The sequence below is a fragment of the Balaenoptera physalus genome, assembly GCF_965194825.1.
Source record: "Balaenoptera physalus genome assembly, chromosome: 2".
In the NCBI taxonomy this organism is placed as follows: Eukaryota; Metazoa; Chordata; class Mammalia; order Artiodactyla; family Balaenopteridae; genus Balaenoptera; species Balaenoptera physalus.
The window spans coordinates 2,305,584-2,320,715 of NC_138883.1; the positions used below are offsets into that span (position 1 = coordinate 2,305,584).

Consider the following 15,132-nt stretch of genomic DNA (forward strand, 5'->3'; position numbering starts at 1 on the left):
GGCGGCGGACAAAGCGACGGCACCACCCCGTAGCGTGGTCCAATGGAATGAATGGGCTATAAATAGCGGCCAATGGGAGGCCCGCGTCGCGCCCCTTAAGAGCCGCGGGAGCGCGGAGCGGCCGCTGTTCGCCTGCGCCGCGCCCTGAGCTGCCGACCGACCGAGAGCCCCCGCCCCCGCCCGGCTGCTCAGTGAGTGGGCCCGAAGGCGGGGGTGTGGGGGTGGGTCGCGGGGCACCGGGGCAGGGGCGCTGCGCACGAAGGGGGCTCGGGGGCCGCGGCGTCGCGCGCTCCCGGCACGCCGGGGCCCGCCGCCTGGAGCGGGCGCGCCAGCTAGGCCGGGGGTCCTGGGCGATGTGGTAGCCCCCTGCGCGCAGTGCCGACCCCGCTGACCTTGGCCGCGTCCCGGGCGACCGGTGCCCGGGGCCCTGGGTGGTTAGCAGGTCCCCAGGAGGCCCGGAGCCTCGGGTGCCCGCTGACCCCCGCGTCTCCCCGCAGCCCGCCGCCGCCATGCCCTTCTCCAACAGCCACAACACGCTGAAGCTGCGCTTCCCGGCCGAGGACGAGTACCCCGACCTCAGCGGCCACAACAATCACATGGCCAAGGTACTGACCCCCGAGCTGTACGCCGAGCTGCGCGCTAAGAGCACGCCGAGCGGCTTCACGCTGGACGACGTCATCCAGACCGGCGTGGACAACCCAGGTACGCGCACACCAGTCCCGGGGTCAGGGTGCCAGCGCCGTATCCGCGGGACACCCACCCGGCTAGGGCCCAGAGGCCCCCCCCCATGCCAGTCCCCCTCGGGCCAAAGTCCGGGCGCCCTCTTCCCGCGCACAGCCGCAGGGTCCTCAGTGGCTCGCTGAGGCCTGGCAGTGACGTCACTGTCCTCATTCCGCGGCACCCCCCACAGGCCACCCCTATATCATGACCGTGGGCTGCGTGGCTGGCGACGAGGAGTCGTACGACGTGTTCAAGGAGCTCTTTGACCCCATCATTGAGGATCGGCACGGCGGCTATAAGCCCACAGACGAGCACAAGACCGACCTCAACCCCGACAACCTGCAGGTGCCGGGCGGCCCGGGGCGGCGGGGCGGCCTGGGGAGGGGTCTCCCGGAGCTCACCTCTGCTTGGCCCCCAGGGCGGCGACGACCTGGACCCCAACTACGTGCTGAGCTCGCGGGTGCGCACGGGCCGCAGCATCCGCGGCTTCTGCCTCCCCCCGCACTGCAGCCGCGGGGAGCGCCGCGCCATCGAGAAGCTCGCCATCGAAGGTAAGGGTCGGGCCGGCCGGGCCGCACTCCCGGTCCCGGTCCCGGCCCCTGCCGGTTTGTTTACTAGTCATCCGAGCCGCCGCCGCCGCCGCGCTCTTATCTGCGCTCTGGCTCCGGTTTCCCGGAGGGACCGAGGCCCAGCCCCGCGCCTACAGCGTCCTGGGGCCCGGCGAGGGTCGGCTTGGGTCGGGTCACCGGCTCGGCCCGCCGCCCGGACCGAGAGGACTGGACTCCAGCCAAGCCGAGCGGGCACGGGGAGGTGGGGCGGACCCGTGTCGCTAGGGGTGGTGGCGGTGCGGGACAGGAGCCCACCCGCTCCTCCTCCTGAGCGCGCCCCTCCGCAGCCCTGTCGAGCCTGGACGGTGACCTGGCGGGGAGGTACTACGCGCTCAGAAGCATGACCGAGGCGGAACAGCAGCAGCTCATCGACGACCACTTCCTTTTCGATAAGCCCGTGTCGCCCCTGCTGCTGGCCTCGGGCATGGCCCGCGACTGGCCGGATGCCCGCGGCATCTGGTGCGTGCTCCCCAACCCCCCTCCCGCGGGTCCCCACTCCCCGCCTTCGTCCTCTCCCTGGCGAGGCCGAGGAGGAAGAGGGAGGGGCCGGGCTCCTGGGATGGGTTTGGTGCCACCCAGGCCTCCTCGCAGGTGACCTTGACCGCGCAGGTAAGTGAAGGACCCCGGCTAGTAGAGGCCTCAGCCTCTCAGGATCTAGGAGGTGGGGGACCAGTCGTGTTGGCTTTTCTCCTCCACCCCCCTCTGGGGAGCTGGAGCTACTTGTTTTCTCTCCTTTCCCACCCGCTTCCCCGCGGGGAGTCAGTCAGGTGCTGGGTGACGCAGACGCTTCCTCGAGTGGGCGGTGGGGGAGGAGGGCTTACAAGCGCCTGTTCACACTGTGCGTGTATCGTGGGGCTTCCGCGCCCAGCTACGGCGCATCCCCCTGTAGGGGGGCTGTGCTGGCCGCCTCTGCTCCTTGTCCCCTTGGTGGGGACCACACAGTACCTGATGGGCAAGCTGCGGAAGCGGCTCAGGCCTCTCTTTCTGTCCCCTCTCTGAGCTGTCCTGGCCTCCCTCCGTGCCCCCAGGCTGTTGACGGGGCTGGAGTCCGGGCAGCGGCCCCCGCTCCTGGGTACAGCTGGGATGAGCACCCCAGGGACCTGGGAAGTGCCCCCGGTCTGGGGACCCCCTAGGGTTTTTTTTCTGGATGTGCCCTGAGACCACAGTCCAGGAAGGAGGCTTGACTGTGCCCCTCCCCCAGGCACAATGACAATAAGACCTTCCTGGTGTGGATCAACGAGGAGGACCACCTGCGGGTCATCTCCATGCAGAAGGGGGGCAACATGAAGGAGGTGTTCACCCGCTTCTGCAATGGCCTCACCCAGGTCAGGCCTGGCCCCCGCAACCTGGGCTGGCACAGTGGGGGTTGGGTGCCAGGGAGGGGGCAGGGCCAGGCCCCCCGGTTCAGGCAGAGAGGTAGGTGCCCCATTAACCTCCTGGGGAGTCCAGGTCTCAGTTGCCTCAGGGTCCTGCTGGGGGGCTCCCGGGTCTCAGCTTGTCCCCTGGGGGATGTCTCAGCCAGGCCTTCCCTCTCACACCTCCACCTCCAGATTGAAACGCTCTTCAAGTCTAAGAACTACGAATTCATGTGGAACCCTCACCTGGGCTACATCCTCACCTGCCCGTCTAACCTGGGCACAGGGCTGCGGGCAGGGGTGCACATCAAGTTGCCCCACCTGGGCAAGCACGAGAAGTTCCCGGAGGTGCTCAAGCGGCTGCGGCTTCAGAAGCGAGGCACAGGTGAGTGGGGTGGGGGGCCTCCAGACACCCCTCTCTGCCGGGGCAGCCCCCTCCTCACCAGCCCTGCTGACCTGGTTGTCTCCCCAGGCGGTGTGGACACGGCTGCCGTGGGCGGGATCTTTGACGTCTCCAACGCAGACCGCTTGGGCTTCTCGGAGGTGGAGCTGGTGCAGATGGTGGTGGACGGCGTGAAGCTGCTCATTGAGATGGAGCAGCGGCTGGAGCAGGGCCAGGCCATCGATGACCTTGTGCCCGCCCAGAAGTGAAGCCCTGGCCTGCATCTGCCACCACCTCCAGCCCTGCTGCTTCCTAACTTATTGTCCGGGCAGCGCCCACCATGCACCCCTGAGGCTCGCCGTTTGGCGGCTGAGCCCTTAGCCTTGCTGTAGAGACTTCTGTCGCCCTTGGTAGAGTTTATTTTTGTGATGGCTGAGATGTTGCTGATGCTGAAATAAACTAGGGTTTTGGCCTGCCCCAAGTCTGAGTGGTGCCTCCCCTTTCCAGGGGCAGCCCAGGGCTCAGCAGCCAGGCTCTGGGGCCTGAGTCTTGGGTCTGCCCTTTGTGCTTCACTGTAAGCTGGGACAGTAGTAAGAGGCAGGCACCCTGCTGTACCCACCTAGTCCTGTTCCACGAGCCTCTCCGCCATCCTGTCTACTTGGCTTCCCTGCAGGCCTGGGGTGGGCTGGTGGGGGAGGGACAAGAAGGGGGAGGAGCTCCAGGGTGGCAGAGCCCCAGCCTGAGCATCCAAAGGATTTTTGGGCCTGGGGCGTGGAGCCTGGCACTTTGCTTAGCCCCATCCTGTAGCCTGGGGGAGCTGTGGACGCTGGGGGGAGGGCAGGAGCCCAGAAACTTGATACCTTTTCCTCTTCTTGCAGGCAGCTGCTCCCTCTCCCACCTCAACACCTACTCTATCTCCTAAGTAACGTCTCTCCTCCCCTTCCTTCCCTCCCAGCCTCCCATTAGGCTGAACTGTCCCCTCGCTCGCCCCTAGCCTAGCCCTCCAGCCCCTTCCAGGAAGCCCCAGGGCCCCGTCAGTCCCCCTCCTCCCTGCAGCCTCCTCTCCAGGACCCTCAGGTGCCCCAGTCCCTGGGCCTCCCATGGCAGGTCCCCACCAGAGGGTCCCCGAGCAGGAAGGAGGTTGGGGCTGTTCGGGACATGGCCTCCTGGTCTGTTTCCCAGCCACCTCCCGGCTGCTGCTGTCCCCATCTGGTCTCACTCGGGGGTCCCACCATGGGTGGGCACCCTAGGTGGGACGGGTGAGCCAGCCGGGGTCCTGGGCTCTCCCTTCGCCAGCTCCTCAGCTCTGCGGACAGTCTGTGCTGCCACCTGCTGGCCAGGGCCGCCAATGTCCTCCCGTTCCTCAACCCCATCAGGGTCTGCGATGCCCACCTCCCCATGCATCAGCCACACAGTCCTCCTGAGGTTATCCTGCAAGTGGGAGAAGCCAGGTGTGGCCTCCGCGCCCTGGACTGGGCAGTCTTGCCCACTAAGGATCGTGGGCGCTCACGTCCCAGGGGCAGCTTGTCAAGCCAGACCCCGAGGCCCAGGACAAGCAGGTTGGTGGGGCAGCAGTGGAGTAGGAGGTGCGCCCTGGCATCTGCCTCGGTGGCCAGGCTTGGTCTGAGGGGCCCATCCAGGCGGTGTCCAGGCTGGGGAGGGCTCTCAGGAGCCTTTGCCAGGGAAGGGGGCATGGGCCCAGAGGTTGGGTGAGTGAACATCTGGATAGGCTGAGCATAAGAGGGGATAGGCCCCCAGGTGCAGAAGACTGGCAGGGAAGGGGTCTATGCACCCACTCTTGGGGTCCCTGACTGGCCTGGGGGCCAGAGGCCAGTTCTGGGCTGGCCCTGTTGCCATGAAGGTCCAGGTCAGGGGCACACATCAGGCAGGGGGCCCCTTTTCTCAGCTTCCTCCTCCAGCCACCGTCCCCCCACCGCCCCGCTCCAGCCAGTGTGGGCTGGGCCAGGCCAGACAGTGCTTAGTAGACGGTAGAGTCTGGAGACTCAGGGTAAAAAGGGCTGCAGGAGCCCAGGAGGCGTGCGCCTCCTCTGTGAAGGCCTCGCCCTGCAGAGAAGGGAGGCTGCGGGCAGCTCAGGAGAGAGTGGGAGCAGTGGGAGGCCTCCCCCAGCTGGTCCAGGAGCTGCCCAGTCTGGCTGTGTCACTACCATCCGAGGGGCCAGCAGGGTTCCTGGCCCGTCTGCCTGCGCCCACCCTGGGGCCCTTGCCCGTGCTCCCTCCAGCTGAAGGACCTCCTGCTTGCTCAGGCCCCCTCACCACCGCCTGGACTGAGTCCGGGGTGCAGGCTCAGGAATGACTGTCCCGGAGCCACCCTCCCGTGTGCACGGGTACCTGAGGTCCCTGGTCAGGCAGGCATGTCACTTCCTGATACAGAGAATGTTCCAACACTTCCCTTTCACCACCTGCGCAGGCCTCTCAGGGCTTGGCGCAGGGAAGCTAGCTCCCTCAGACTGGCCTAAGCCTCGCCCTCCTGCCCTTGCCCGCAGCTGGGGTGGGGCACACCCAGCACCGGGGCTCTCGGAAACCTGGTCAAGCGAGCAGGGCGGGCACAGCTCGCCGGGACCCTGGGGGGAAGCGTCTTCCACAGGCTCAGAGCTACGCCGTCTCAAACCCACTGCTGCTCCCCTAGGCCGCTTGTTTTCCTCCCCACCGTTTTCCCTCTGCCTCACTTTTACTTCTCACTTTATTTCTCATTTATTTTACCTGGCTGTATTGAATGCACGCTTGTAAGCTGTAAGCTGCATTAATTCTTTTTTAGGACAAGACAGAGCTGACTATACACTCAGCAAGGGCACCTCTGCTCAGCAGTCCATGGACCCTTCAGCCACAGTCCCTACAACCTCTCCCCCTTTCCTCTGGATTCAAGAGACCTCTAAACAGGGCGGTTTTAATTTTCCTGAAACCATGGTCAAACGTGGAAGGTCTAAGAAATGCCCCACCACATGACAACACACACTCATATTCGCTCGCTGTCTCGGCGGAGGGCACCGATCAGCGCCAGTGAGAGCATCACACCTGCGGCGCAGCCAGGGCCCAGCCAAGAAACTTCTCCACCGACAGCCGGTCCGCGGGAGGAGGGGGAGCGGTCCCTGGGCACTGCCGGGCGCTCAGCACTATCACCAGCCTCCAACCTCTAGATGCCAGCAGCATTACCCACCCCGACTGCGACAATGGAAAGAAAATGTCTCTAGCATTGCCAAATATCCCCGGGGGGGCCAAATTGGCCCTCAGCTGCTTCAAGAACCATTGCCCTACAGAGATAATGAAGAGATGCAGTCACTTAGAACAGGGAAGAGCTGGTCAGGACTCCAACAATAAAGGGTTGTTAAAAAACCAGGCCACCTCCCTCCCTCGATGTGGCGCCATGCAGGCATCGACAGCAACGTGGAGAGCTCAGTGAGACGGTGACATGATTAAAAAAAGCAGAAGCGTAAAAGCAGGTTATAAAACATCTTGTACTCTTGGGATCCCACACAGAACACATATGGAAAAATCCTGAGCAGCAGTAGTCAGCTGTGGGTGGTGGGGTAACAGGTGATTTCCTTCTTTATACTTTATTTTCCAAATTTCCTACAGTGAACACATATTACTTACATAAATAGCTGAAACAAATTCTTTTTTTGAGTGGTTTAAAAAAAACACTGTAATGTGTCCCAGTTGGTGGGAGACCACTGAGGCTTCAGGGCTTCACCGCCACCACCCCCATTTGCTCTGGGCGAGCCTCTCCCCACCCCTGGGGTGGAAACAGAACTGGCTCAGGGGTCAACACCAGTGAGCCCACCCAGTTCCAAGTCCTGGGCTCTTTTCACTGCTCTTTGACTTTTCAGAACATCTTCGACGTCCAGTGTGCAGGACCTGCTGCTCTTATTGGTAGCTGAACTGGTGGCAGTTGCCTGGAAGGTCCTTCATGCTGCATTTTTACTTGGAGCGGCTTGGTGCCTACACCAAAGCCCCATAAAGCACCCTTGGGGGCACACATGTACTCACTCCACAGGTAACAAAGGAAAACGATCTTTTCATTGGCAAGAAGTCATCTTGCTGCCTGTGAGGTTTCCAATGAACAGGGGACAGAATTTCAGCTTGGAGAAGCAAGGCTTTTTGACCCTGCTAAGGGTTGAGGCTTTTCACATGTGAACTGGATGACAAAAATCCCAGTTCCGGGCTTCCCTGGTGGAGCAGTGGTTGAGAATCTGCCTGCCAATGCAGGGGACACGGGTTCAAGCCCTGGTCTGGGAAGATCCCACATGCCGCGGAGCAACTGGGCCCGTGAGCCACAACTACTGAGCCTGCGCGTCTGGAGCCCGTGCTCTGCAACAAGAGAGGCCCGCGCATCGCCATGAAGAGTGGCCCCTGCTTGCCGCAACTAGAGAAAGCCCTCGCACAGAAACGAAGACCCAACACAGCCAAAAATAAATAATAAATAAATAATTTTAAAAAAAAAATCCCAGTTCCCAAGTCTGGCTAGAGGCTTTCTGCAGGGATCCATTCCCAGCATCTGGACTCTCTCTACCTTTCTCCCCAAATCTGTCTTTGTATAGCTGGTTCTGCTTTGCTAAAGACACAGAGAAGTGAAGATGTTCTGCTTGGTTTCAGAAGTTCTAACTTTCACACCTTTCTCAGAGTTGGGGTCTTGTCAAAATCTAAGGCTCAACCTAAAGAATTAAGCTTAACACCCAGAAAAGTTAAGAGTACTCCTTCCAGCCCCTCCTCTTGCTGATAAATCTCTGTGCATTCTCCTCTTCTGCTTTCGTAGCAAAACCCTGGCTTTGAGCCTGGCATGCAACTGCCCAGCTAGAGGAGCACATTTCCAAGACGCTCTTGCAGCATCTGTGGCTGCAGGGAAAACGCTTCAGAGGTCACCTCGGACAAGGGGCGCCCAAGTGCGGCGGGTGGAACACCCTCGCGTATTTAACCTGGTGCACATGGGTGACAGCCAGTATCACTCCTGACCTGGCAATGGGGACTGGGGCGGGGTCCTGCCTGGCCACACACTCATCCCACTGCAATGCCAGGCCTGGCTTGGTGCCTGCTGGTCCAGGAATTCAGTTGGAACTGAGACCAATGGCTCTAGAAACAGCCTGGCTTTAGGCCCCTCCCAGCCAGCGTGCACTCAGTCAGGATGAGACACACATGACCAGAGACTGACGGCAGTGGCATCAACACCCCCAGACTTGTTCCCATCTGCCACCTCGGTCCAACCCAGGGCTCCCTTCTGCACGTCTCTACTCTGCCTGCGATGCACCTTCCTAGTCCCACTCAGTGTTCTCCTTATTTCAACCCCCTCGTCGAAGGATACCAAACTGGGCGTCATGTTCGCTCTTAAGGGTCACATCTCGTGGGGGAGCCCAGACACCCCTGAGCGGAAGTGTGGGAGAGCACTTCTCTCATGGGGTTCACAGGCGGACTTTATCAATCCCTGAACAGAGGTAGCGGGCGAGCACCTTTCTCAGTGGGCTTACGAATCTCTCTCAGGAAGTGTTGGGGCCGCACACCTTCCTTCCTATCCTGGATTCCTCTTATATCCTCCTCTCCTGACTTCTTGGACTGTCTATTGGTCCTTGAGCCTCCTTGGAGGCCCCTGGCTCTATTTGTTTCTCTTTCTTTTGTTTCAGTGATAAACTTAATCTGTTCAGTTGGCTCAGGGCCTAGGTCTCCTCCCTCCATCTCTGAAGGATTTAGGCCCTGGGACTCTTGTTCCTTTCCTTGACTAATCCAAGGGGCATCCTCAGGCTAACCAACCTGGCAGATTTCAGGTTGGCTGGTGGCTCTCAGGGACCCCACTGTTGACACTGGGAGAATGCCAGGACAAATGACTACCATCTGGCCAGGATCAATCAGACCCCCGTCATGTCAAGACATCCCAATAAAAAATGGGGGCAACTACAAGCATTCCGAAGGACTCCCCGCTAGGATGCATATTAGCTAATTGGGGAAAACTTAGGATGGTTTAAGAAAAAAACAAATTAATTTTCTTTTGCAATACTGCATGGCCCCAGTACGAACTAGGGGACCAAGAGATCTGGCAAAAAAAATTGGGTCATTAAATTATAATCCATCTTGCAGCTGGACTTATTTTGCAAAAGGAAAGGGACTTCCCTGGTGGCGCAGTGGTTAAGAATCTGCCTGCCAGTGCAGGGAACACAGGTTCGAGCCTTGGTCCGGGAAGATCCCACATGTTGCGGAGCAAGTAAGCCCGTGCGCCCCAACTACTGAGCCTGAGCTCTAGAGCCTGCAAGCCGCAAGTGCTGAAGCCCACGCGCCTAGAGCCTGAGCTCCGCGACAAGACAAGCCACTGCAATGAGAAGCCCGCGCACTGCAACGAAGAGTAGCCCCCGCTCACCGCAACTAGAGAAAAGCCTGCACACAGCAACGAAGACCCAACGCAGCCAAAAATAATAAATAAAATAAAAATTTATTAAAAAAAAAAAAAGACAGGTAAATGGAGGGGAAGTCCCATCCATCCAAATGTTCATGACCCTATTCCATAATCCAGGTCTGAAGAACTCCTGCTGGGTGTGCCTGGCTCACACCCCTTTCCAAGTGCCTTCTTCCCCGACGGGGGCCCGATGTTTTAGATGATCCCTTATGAGTCCACTTCCCTGGGGTCCACAAGCAGGAACTCCTACCTCCCTCAGTTCTGAGGGGCCACAGTCTTCCAGACCATTTACCCCTAATGACCCATCTGGGGAGCTGGAGACCCCAGACCCCCATAAATCAGCTCGTGGATTTGGCGTTTGGAATATTTAACAATACAGATAGGGTTGAAGAGACAAAAAGGATTCAGGGACAAAGGCAAAAAGCACGGTTACTGGCAGAGGCCCTAACCCCTGCACCATCTCAGGGTTTCCCACCCTTGCGAAGATCCGTGGTGAGGACAGGATCCAGGAAGCCTGGATCAGAGCCACTGTCTCACTGAGAAAGGATCTGTTTTAAGTGTGGACAACAGGGCCATTGGAAGAACGAATGCTCCCTGTATGGGAAAAGTCCACCAGGACCCTGCACAATAGATCAAGAGGGCCACTGGAAGCGGGACTGCCCCCAGTCCCGAAGGGGACTCGGGGCTCTCAAACCAATGATGGCTGAGAGGACCAAAGACTGACAGGGCCGGGGACCCGGGACCCTCCCCAGCTCCCCAGTGACACATGGTCATTTCTCCGGAGGAGCTTTGGGTAACCCCTGACGTGGCAGGTAGGAAAGGTATTTTCTTAGTAGATATGGAGACTGCCTACTCCGTGCTGATTTCCCTGGACCCCGGTCCTCCTAACCCTGTAAGATAACGGGGGTTGATGGAAAGCCCAAAACGAAGTGCTGCTCATGCCTGAGCGCCCCATTCCCTTGTTGGGAAATGGACTTGCTCACTAAATTCCAGGCATCCACCAAGAAAAACAATTACTCTTGGCCAGGGGAGCATGCTTCAGTCCCAAGTGAGAGGAGGTCTCCATTCCACCCCATCTAAGTTTTAAAACTATGGGCTGTTAAACTCGTTCACAGTGCTAGAACTAAAGGTTGCTTTCTTCTGCATTCCCCCGCTCCCAGACTCCCAATATCACTTTTCCTTTGAGTGGGCAAATCCGGACACTGTAATGCCATGAATGCCTCCTCTGTGTGTGCTTATAAAATTCAAGCCGAGGGTGCCTACAGAAGAGGAATGGAATGAGTGAAAAAATTGGGCTAAAAACTGTCCAGCTATCTTTAAAAATGGGATCACATGAGGTTACAGGAAAGCCTCCTCAAAGGCCGGACTGAGAGCCATAATTTAAAAATTTCTTAAACCCAGGGAGGATCCCCAAAATTGTGTGTGAACAGATTACCAAAATGTGAGGCCACTGGTCTGACTAAACTAACCATACCTGATAGGAATTTTGGGGGAGGGCTTCTCCCCTAAGCTAAATAAGGAAAAGTAAAACATTCCAACATAGGTGAATGGGTGTATCAGCCCTTCAATATCACTGAGGTAGCCACCCAATTCTTTAAAAGAACAAACAAAAAAATGTCCTTGTCTTACAAATCAAGTCTTTACAGGAACAGAGGTGTGGCTCCAAAAATAATCCAAAGTCCACCAATCCTTTTACCACTCCCAAAACCTTCCCTATTTATCTTAAGAGGCTTGTAAGTATTAAACAAAGGGGAAACCTAGGAGGAACCTGCCTATGCCTGTGAGATGCAAATGTCCTACCAGGAACCCTTGTCTCTGCCATCTTTTTTTTTAAAGGAGTTTTCGATGTGGCCCATTCTTAAAGTCTTTATTGAATTTGTTACAATATCGCTTCTGTTTTTTATGTTTTCATTTTTTGGCCGCAAGGCATATGGGATCTTAGCTCCCCGACCAGGGATCAAACCCGCACCCTCTGCGTTGGAAGGTGAAGTCATGACCACTGGACAACCAGGGAAGTCCCTCTGCCATCTTTTTAAAATGCAAATTTTGAAAAGGGGCATAAGTAATTTGGAACTTGCCAAGCACAAATAAAAATCTTAAACACCTTCCATAAATATTAGTAGAAAGGGTTTAGCCATCTAGATAAGTGAGCTTGATTTGTTCCATCTGCTAGAAACCCAATTTTAATCCAACCTCTTTGTAGACTGATGGATTTTACATTGCTGTACCTGACTCATGGCTGAAATTTTGGAATGGGAACTACGAGGCCTCTGTGTTTGTTTGTGTGTTCATTTGTATCTATATGTGTGTTGTAGATGTATGGTATTGCCAAAAATTAATTTGTAAAAGAGCTCTATTTAATTGACTTAAAGGAAATTACGTGTTTATATAAATGCTCAGAAATAGAAAATAATCTGGCCAGAATGAATTTCAGGTTCATGTCATCTGGAAAATATTTAGTACTAAACTGATATCTGGTATTGAAGGTGGCTTAAGCTTGTTGGTTTAATATAGACATGTCTTCAGAGTCATCAATGTTAAGTATAATACTTCTGTTGACCCTAGGTTTACTAGACCTTATATCTATTGCAAACTTGTCAGCAAGAAAAATAACTCAATGTGGAAAAAACAAAACTTAAGATATGTGTTTTCCGTAAAAGGTGTGAGGAATGAAAAAAATACTGAAAAGAGTTATGCGCGATCAGGGTTTTCTAAGATTGGATTTAATTTAGTTGGGTAAATGGATTTTGTTGGCAGTAAGCTAAGGTAAGACTTGGATTTGGTTTTTCTTTCTGTTAAGAGAACAAAGTTTTCTTGGAATGCCGTTTTTGATAACAGATTGTCTTTAAGTGATCTGTATTTGTTTTTGAGACCTCTTGTAACTTTGGTTAAGAAATTAGTATTGTCTCACAGAGACCGATGATCTTACTTGATCAAGTGTTTTAATTAAAACTTTTTGACAAACTCCCCAAATTCAAATTTTAATCAAAGTTCTTTTGACTTTCAGCTAACTTTGGGATGCTTTAGAGGGCTCCTGAGGCATCTCAGAGAGAAATATTTAACTAGTATTATTTATTTTATTTAAAAAAATATTTATTGGTTTATTTGGCTGTGTCGGGTCTTAGTTGAGGTATGTGGGATCTTTCGTTGTAGGGCAGGCTTCTTTCTAGTTGTGTTGGGTGGGCTCCAGGGTGCACAGGCTCAGTAGGTGCAATGCGCAGGCTTAGTTGCCCCGCGGCATGTGGGATCTTAGTTCCCCGACCAGGGATCGAACCCACGTCCCTCGCATTGGAAGGCAGATTCTTAACCTCTGGACCACCAGGGAAGTCCCAAACTAGTATTATTTAGTATGCTGAATTACATAGAAAGCATTATCACACGAGCCATAAAGCTACTTAAAAATATACTGTATGGATGAATGTTATTAATATAGACATTCTAAAAATTACATAAAGTTTCTAAAATTTGGGTATGTCCTGGTATAAGGCTAGAGTTCTAGTTGTTACCTTAAAATGTTATGTCACAACAGTAACCAAGCTTCTTTATTACACTGTAATCAGATGCTTAACCATGCCTTTTAAGTCTTTTGTTGTTGTTGTTGTTAATATTTATTTACTTATTTGGTTGCGCCGGGTCTTTGTTGTGGCAGGCGGGCTCCTTAGTTGCGGCATGTGTGTGGGATGTAGTTCCCTGACCAGGGATCGAACCTGGGCCCCCTGCATTGGGAGCACGGAGTCTTAACCACTGCGTCACCAGGGAAGTCCCGCCTTTTAAGTCTTTTGTCATTTATAGAGTTATTGTACTCCGATGCTGTTACAAAAGTGCTTCATCTTCAAAAAGATTCATAGCAAGGCTAGGGAAGCAGTTACCACAGTTCCACATCAAGATGATGGCTATGAGAGGATTCCTGCCCATACCAACTCAAAGCAAGAAGCTGTCCCCCACCCCCCCCACCCCTGGGACCCCCTAGATCAGGCATCTAGAGATTTTTACTCCCTGACAGGCAGGGTCAATGACCCTACTGAGCCCTGAAGCAGCTTACAGAAGGCAGACCATCGCCCCTCTGCTTCCCATAAGATTATGGGAGTAAAATCTCTGAGGGGGGAATGAGAGAGGAAGGGGGCCAGACACAACCTTTAAAAGAATGACACAGCCCGAGGACACGACATAAACTGATTAGAACCAAATTGGTCCAAGATGGCGGAAGAGTCAACTTCCACTAGACCCTGAGTTTCAGTATACACTCATTGAAACACATCAGGAAGCTAAATGACACACCTACAGGTGCCATGACAGTTCCATAAAGGTAAAAAAGTGGGCAGTGGCCCAATTCCTGGAAATCCCCACCCCTTCCCACAAATAGCTGGAATACTCCTCCCACTCGTTAGCCTATGAAATTACCCACCACTATAAAAACTGACAACCCCATACCCTGGTGCCTCTTTCATCTTTCGAGATGGCTCACACTCTGTCTATGGAGTACTCATCTCCCTGCATAAACCTTTTCTCTCTTTTAAACAAACAAGCAAAACCAGGAAGGACCTCAGCCCTCACCCGTCCTTCTCCTTGTCCCCATCATGCAATGGTTTCACTGTGAATCTCCAGAGAACACTGGCTATGGGGTCAGGCTTTGGGTTTTTCCCCATTCATCCCACCTCACCCAAACTGGGCTGCTCCTATTTCTCGTACAGGTGGTCTGTGTTAATATCAATACACGCCCAGTTTACTACACCATTTAGCAAATAAACAAAACTATCAAATTTTCACTGGAGTGAAAAGTCTAGTTTTGTCAATACTTTTGACCCACCAACTGCCCAACACATTAAGTAGCGCTACAATTTCAAAAAAGAATAAAGGTGGTCCGTACTCATCCATACTAGAAATTGTCGACTCTGCTTGACAGGGACCACCTGGGCTGCGCACCAGCAGTCACGGCGCCAGTGCCTGTCTTGGAGAGGAGATGCTGTGAGCAGAAGTCGGGACCAGAGGTCCCGCCTCCTCCTCCTTCCTCGAGACCAGACCAGAAAGGAGGATCCAGATGCTGATGGCTTTCCTCTCTTCTCCAGCCTCAAAGACATAGGATAACATGCCTTTGCTTTTCCAGTCCCGTTCCAGTGTTTTGGTTCAATTCATTAATGCTGTGATACTGGGAAACTCAACCCAGCAAAACGTGCCCTACACACCGAGCGAGGTCAAGACAAGAGGATGTCCTGCACAGCCTTTCAGGGTAACAGGAACTCCCACCCTCTACCCACAGGCTAAGTTGGTATGTGACAAGCCATGAGACAAGCCCATGCCAAGCCTCCAGAGCTCTAAGAAGGAGGGGAGAGGACCAGAGACACAAAGAGAAGCCAGGTGGGCTGAGGGTGAGAACGCTGAAGACTGGGGGCAGCAGGTGACAGCTGAGCTGGGTGCTGAAGGACAAGCAGAGACTGGCCTGCGGACCCGAGCCAAGTAGGGACCAGCACAGCAGCCCCCAGGCCGCACAGTGCATTCGGGGAACGGGGTGCGTCTGGGACTGGAGGAGCAGCTCACAGCTCTGGCGTTGGCACATGGCTCTCAGGGGCACCCTCTACCAGAGGACTCCTGGCGCCATGCTAATGAACACAACCGCATATGCTCCTACTTCCCAGCTTATCTCCATGCAGAACATGCCTGCTCTGAGAAAGTATT

At 55.1% G+C, this 15,132-nt stretch overlaps 1 protein-coding gene across 1 annotated transcript; it reads left to right on the top strand.

Annotated features, from left to right (window-relative positions):
• The first annotated feature begins 81 nt into the window (after positions 1-81).
• Positions 82-3,546, top strand: CKB (creatine kinase B). Its single transcript, XM_082451107.1, has 8 exons — positions 82-191; positions 498-702; positions 911-1,065; positions 1,139-1,271; positions 1,616-1,787; positions 2,530-2,653; positions 2,879-3,068; positions 3,156-3,546. The coding sequence occupies exons 2-8, from the start codon at positions 510-512 to the stop codon at positions 3,332-3,334; spliced, it is 1,146 nt and encodes a 381-aa protein (XP_082307233.1). The 5' UTR covers positions 82-191; positions 498-509; the 3' UTR covers positions 3,335-3,546.
• The last annotated feature ends 11,586 nt before the right edge of the window (positions 3,547-15,132 follow it).

Bases quoted from the DNA above. Each gene is read 5' to 3' on its own strand.
- CKB (XM_082451107.1), top strand. From the start codon at position 510: ATGCCCTTCTCCAACAGCCACAACACGCTGAAGCTGCGCTTCCCGGCC. The intron at 1,066-1,138 runs GTGCCGGGCGGC...CTTGGCCCCCAG, and splicing joins TCAACCCCGACAACCTGCAG to GGCGGCGACGACCTGGACCC. The intron at 1,272-1,615 runs GTAAGGGTCGGG...GCCCCTCCGCAG, and splicing joins CGAGAAGCTCGCCATCGAAG to CCCTGTCGAGCCTGGACGGT.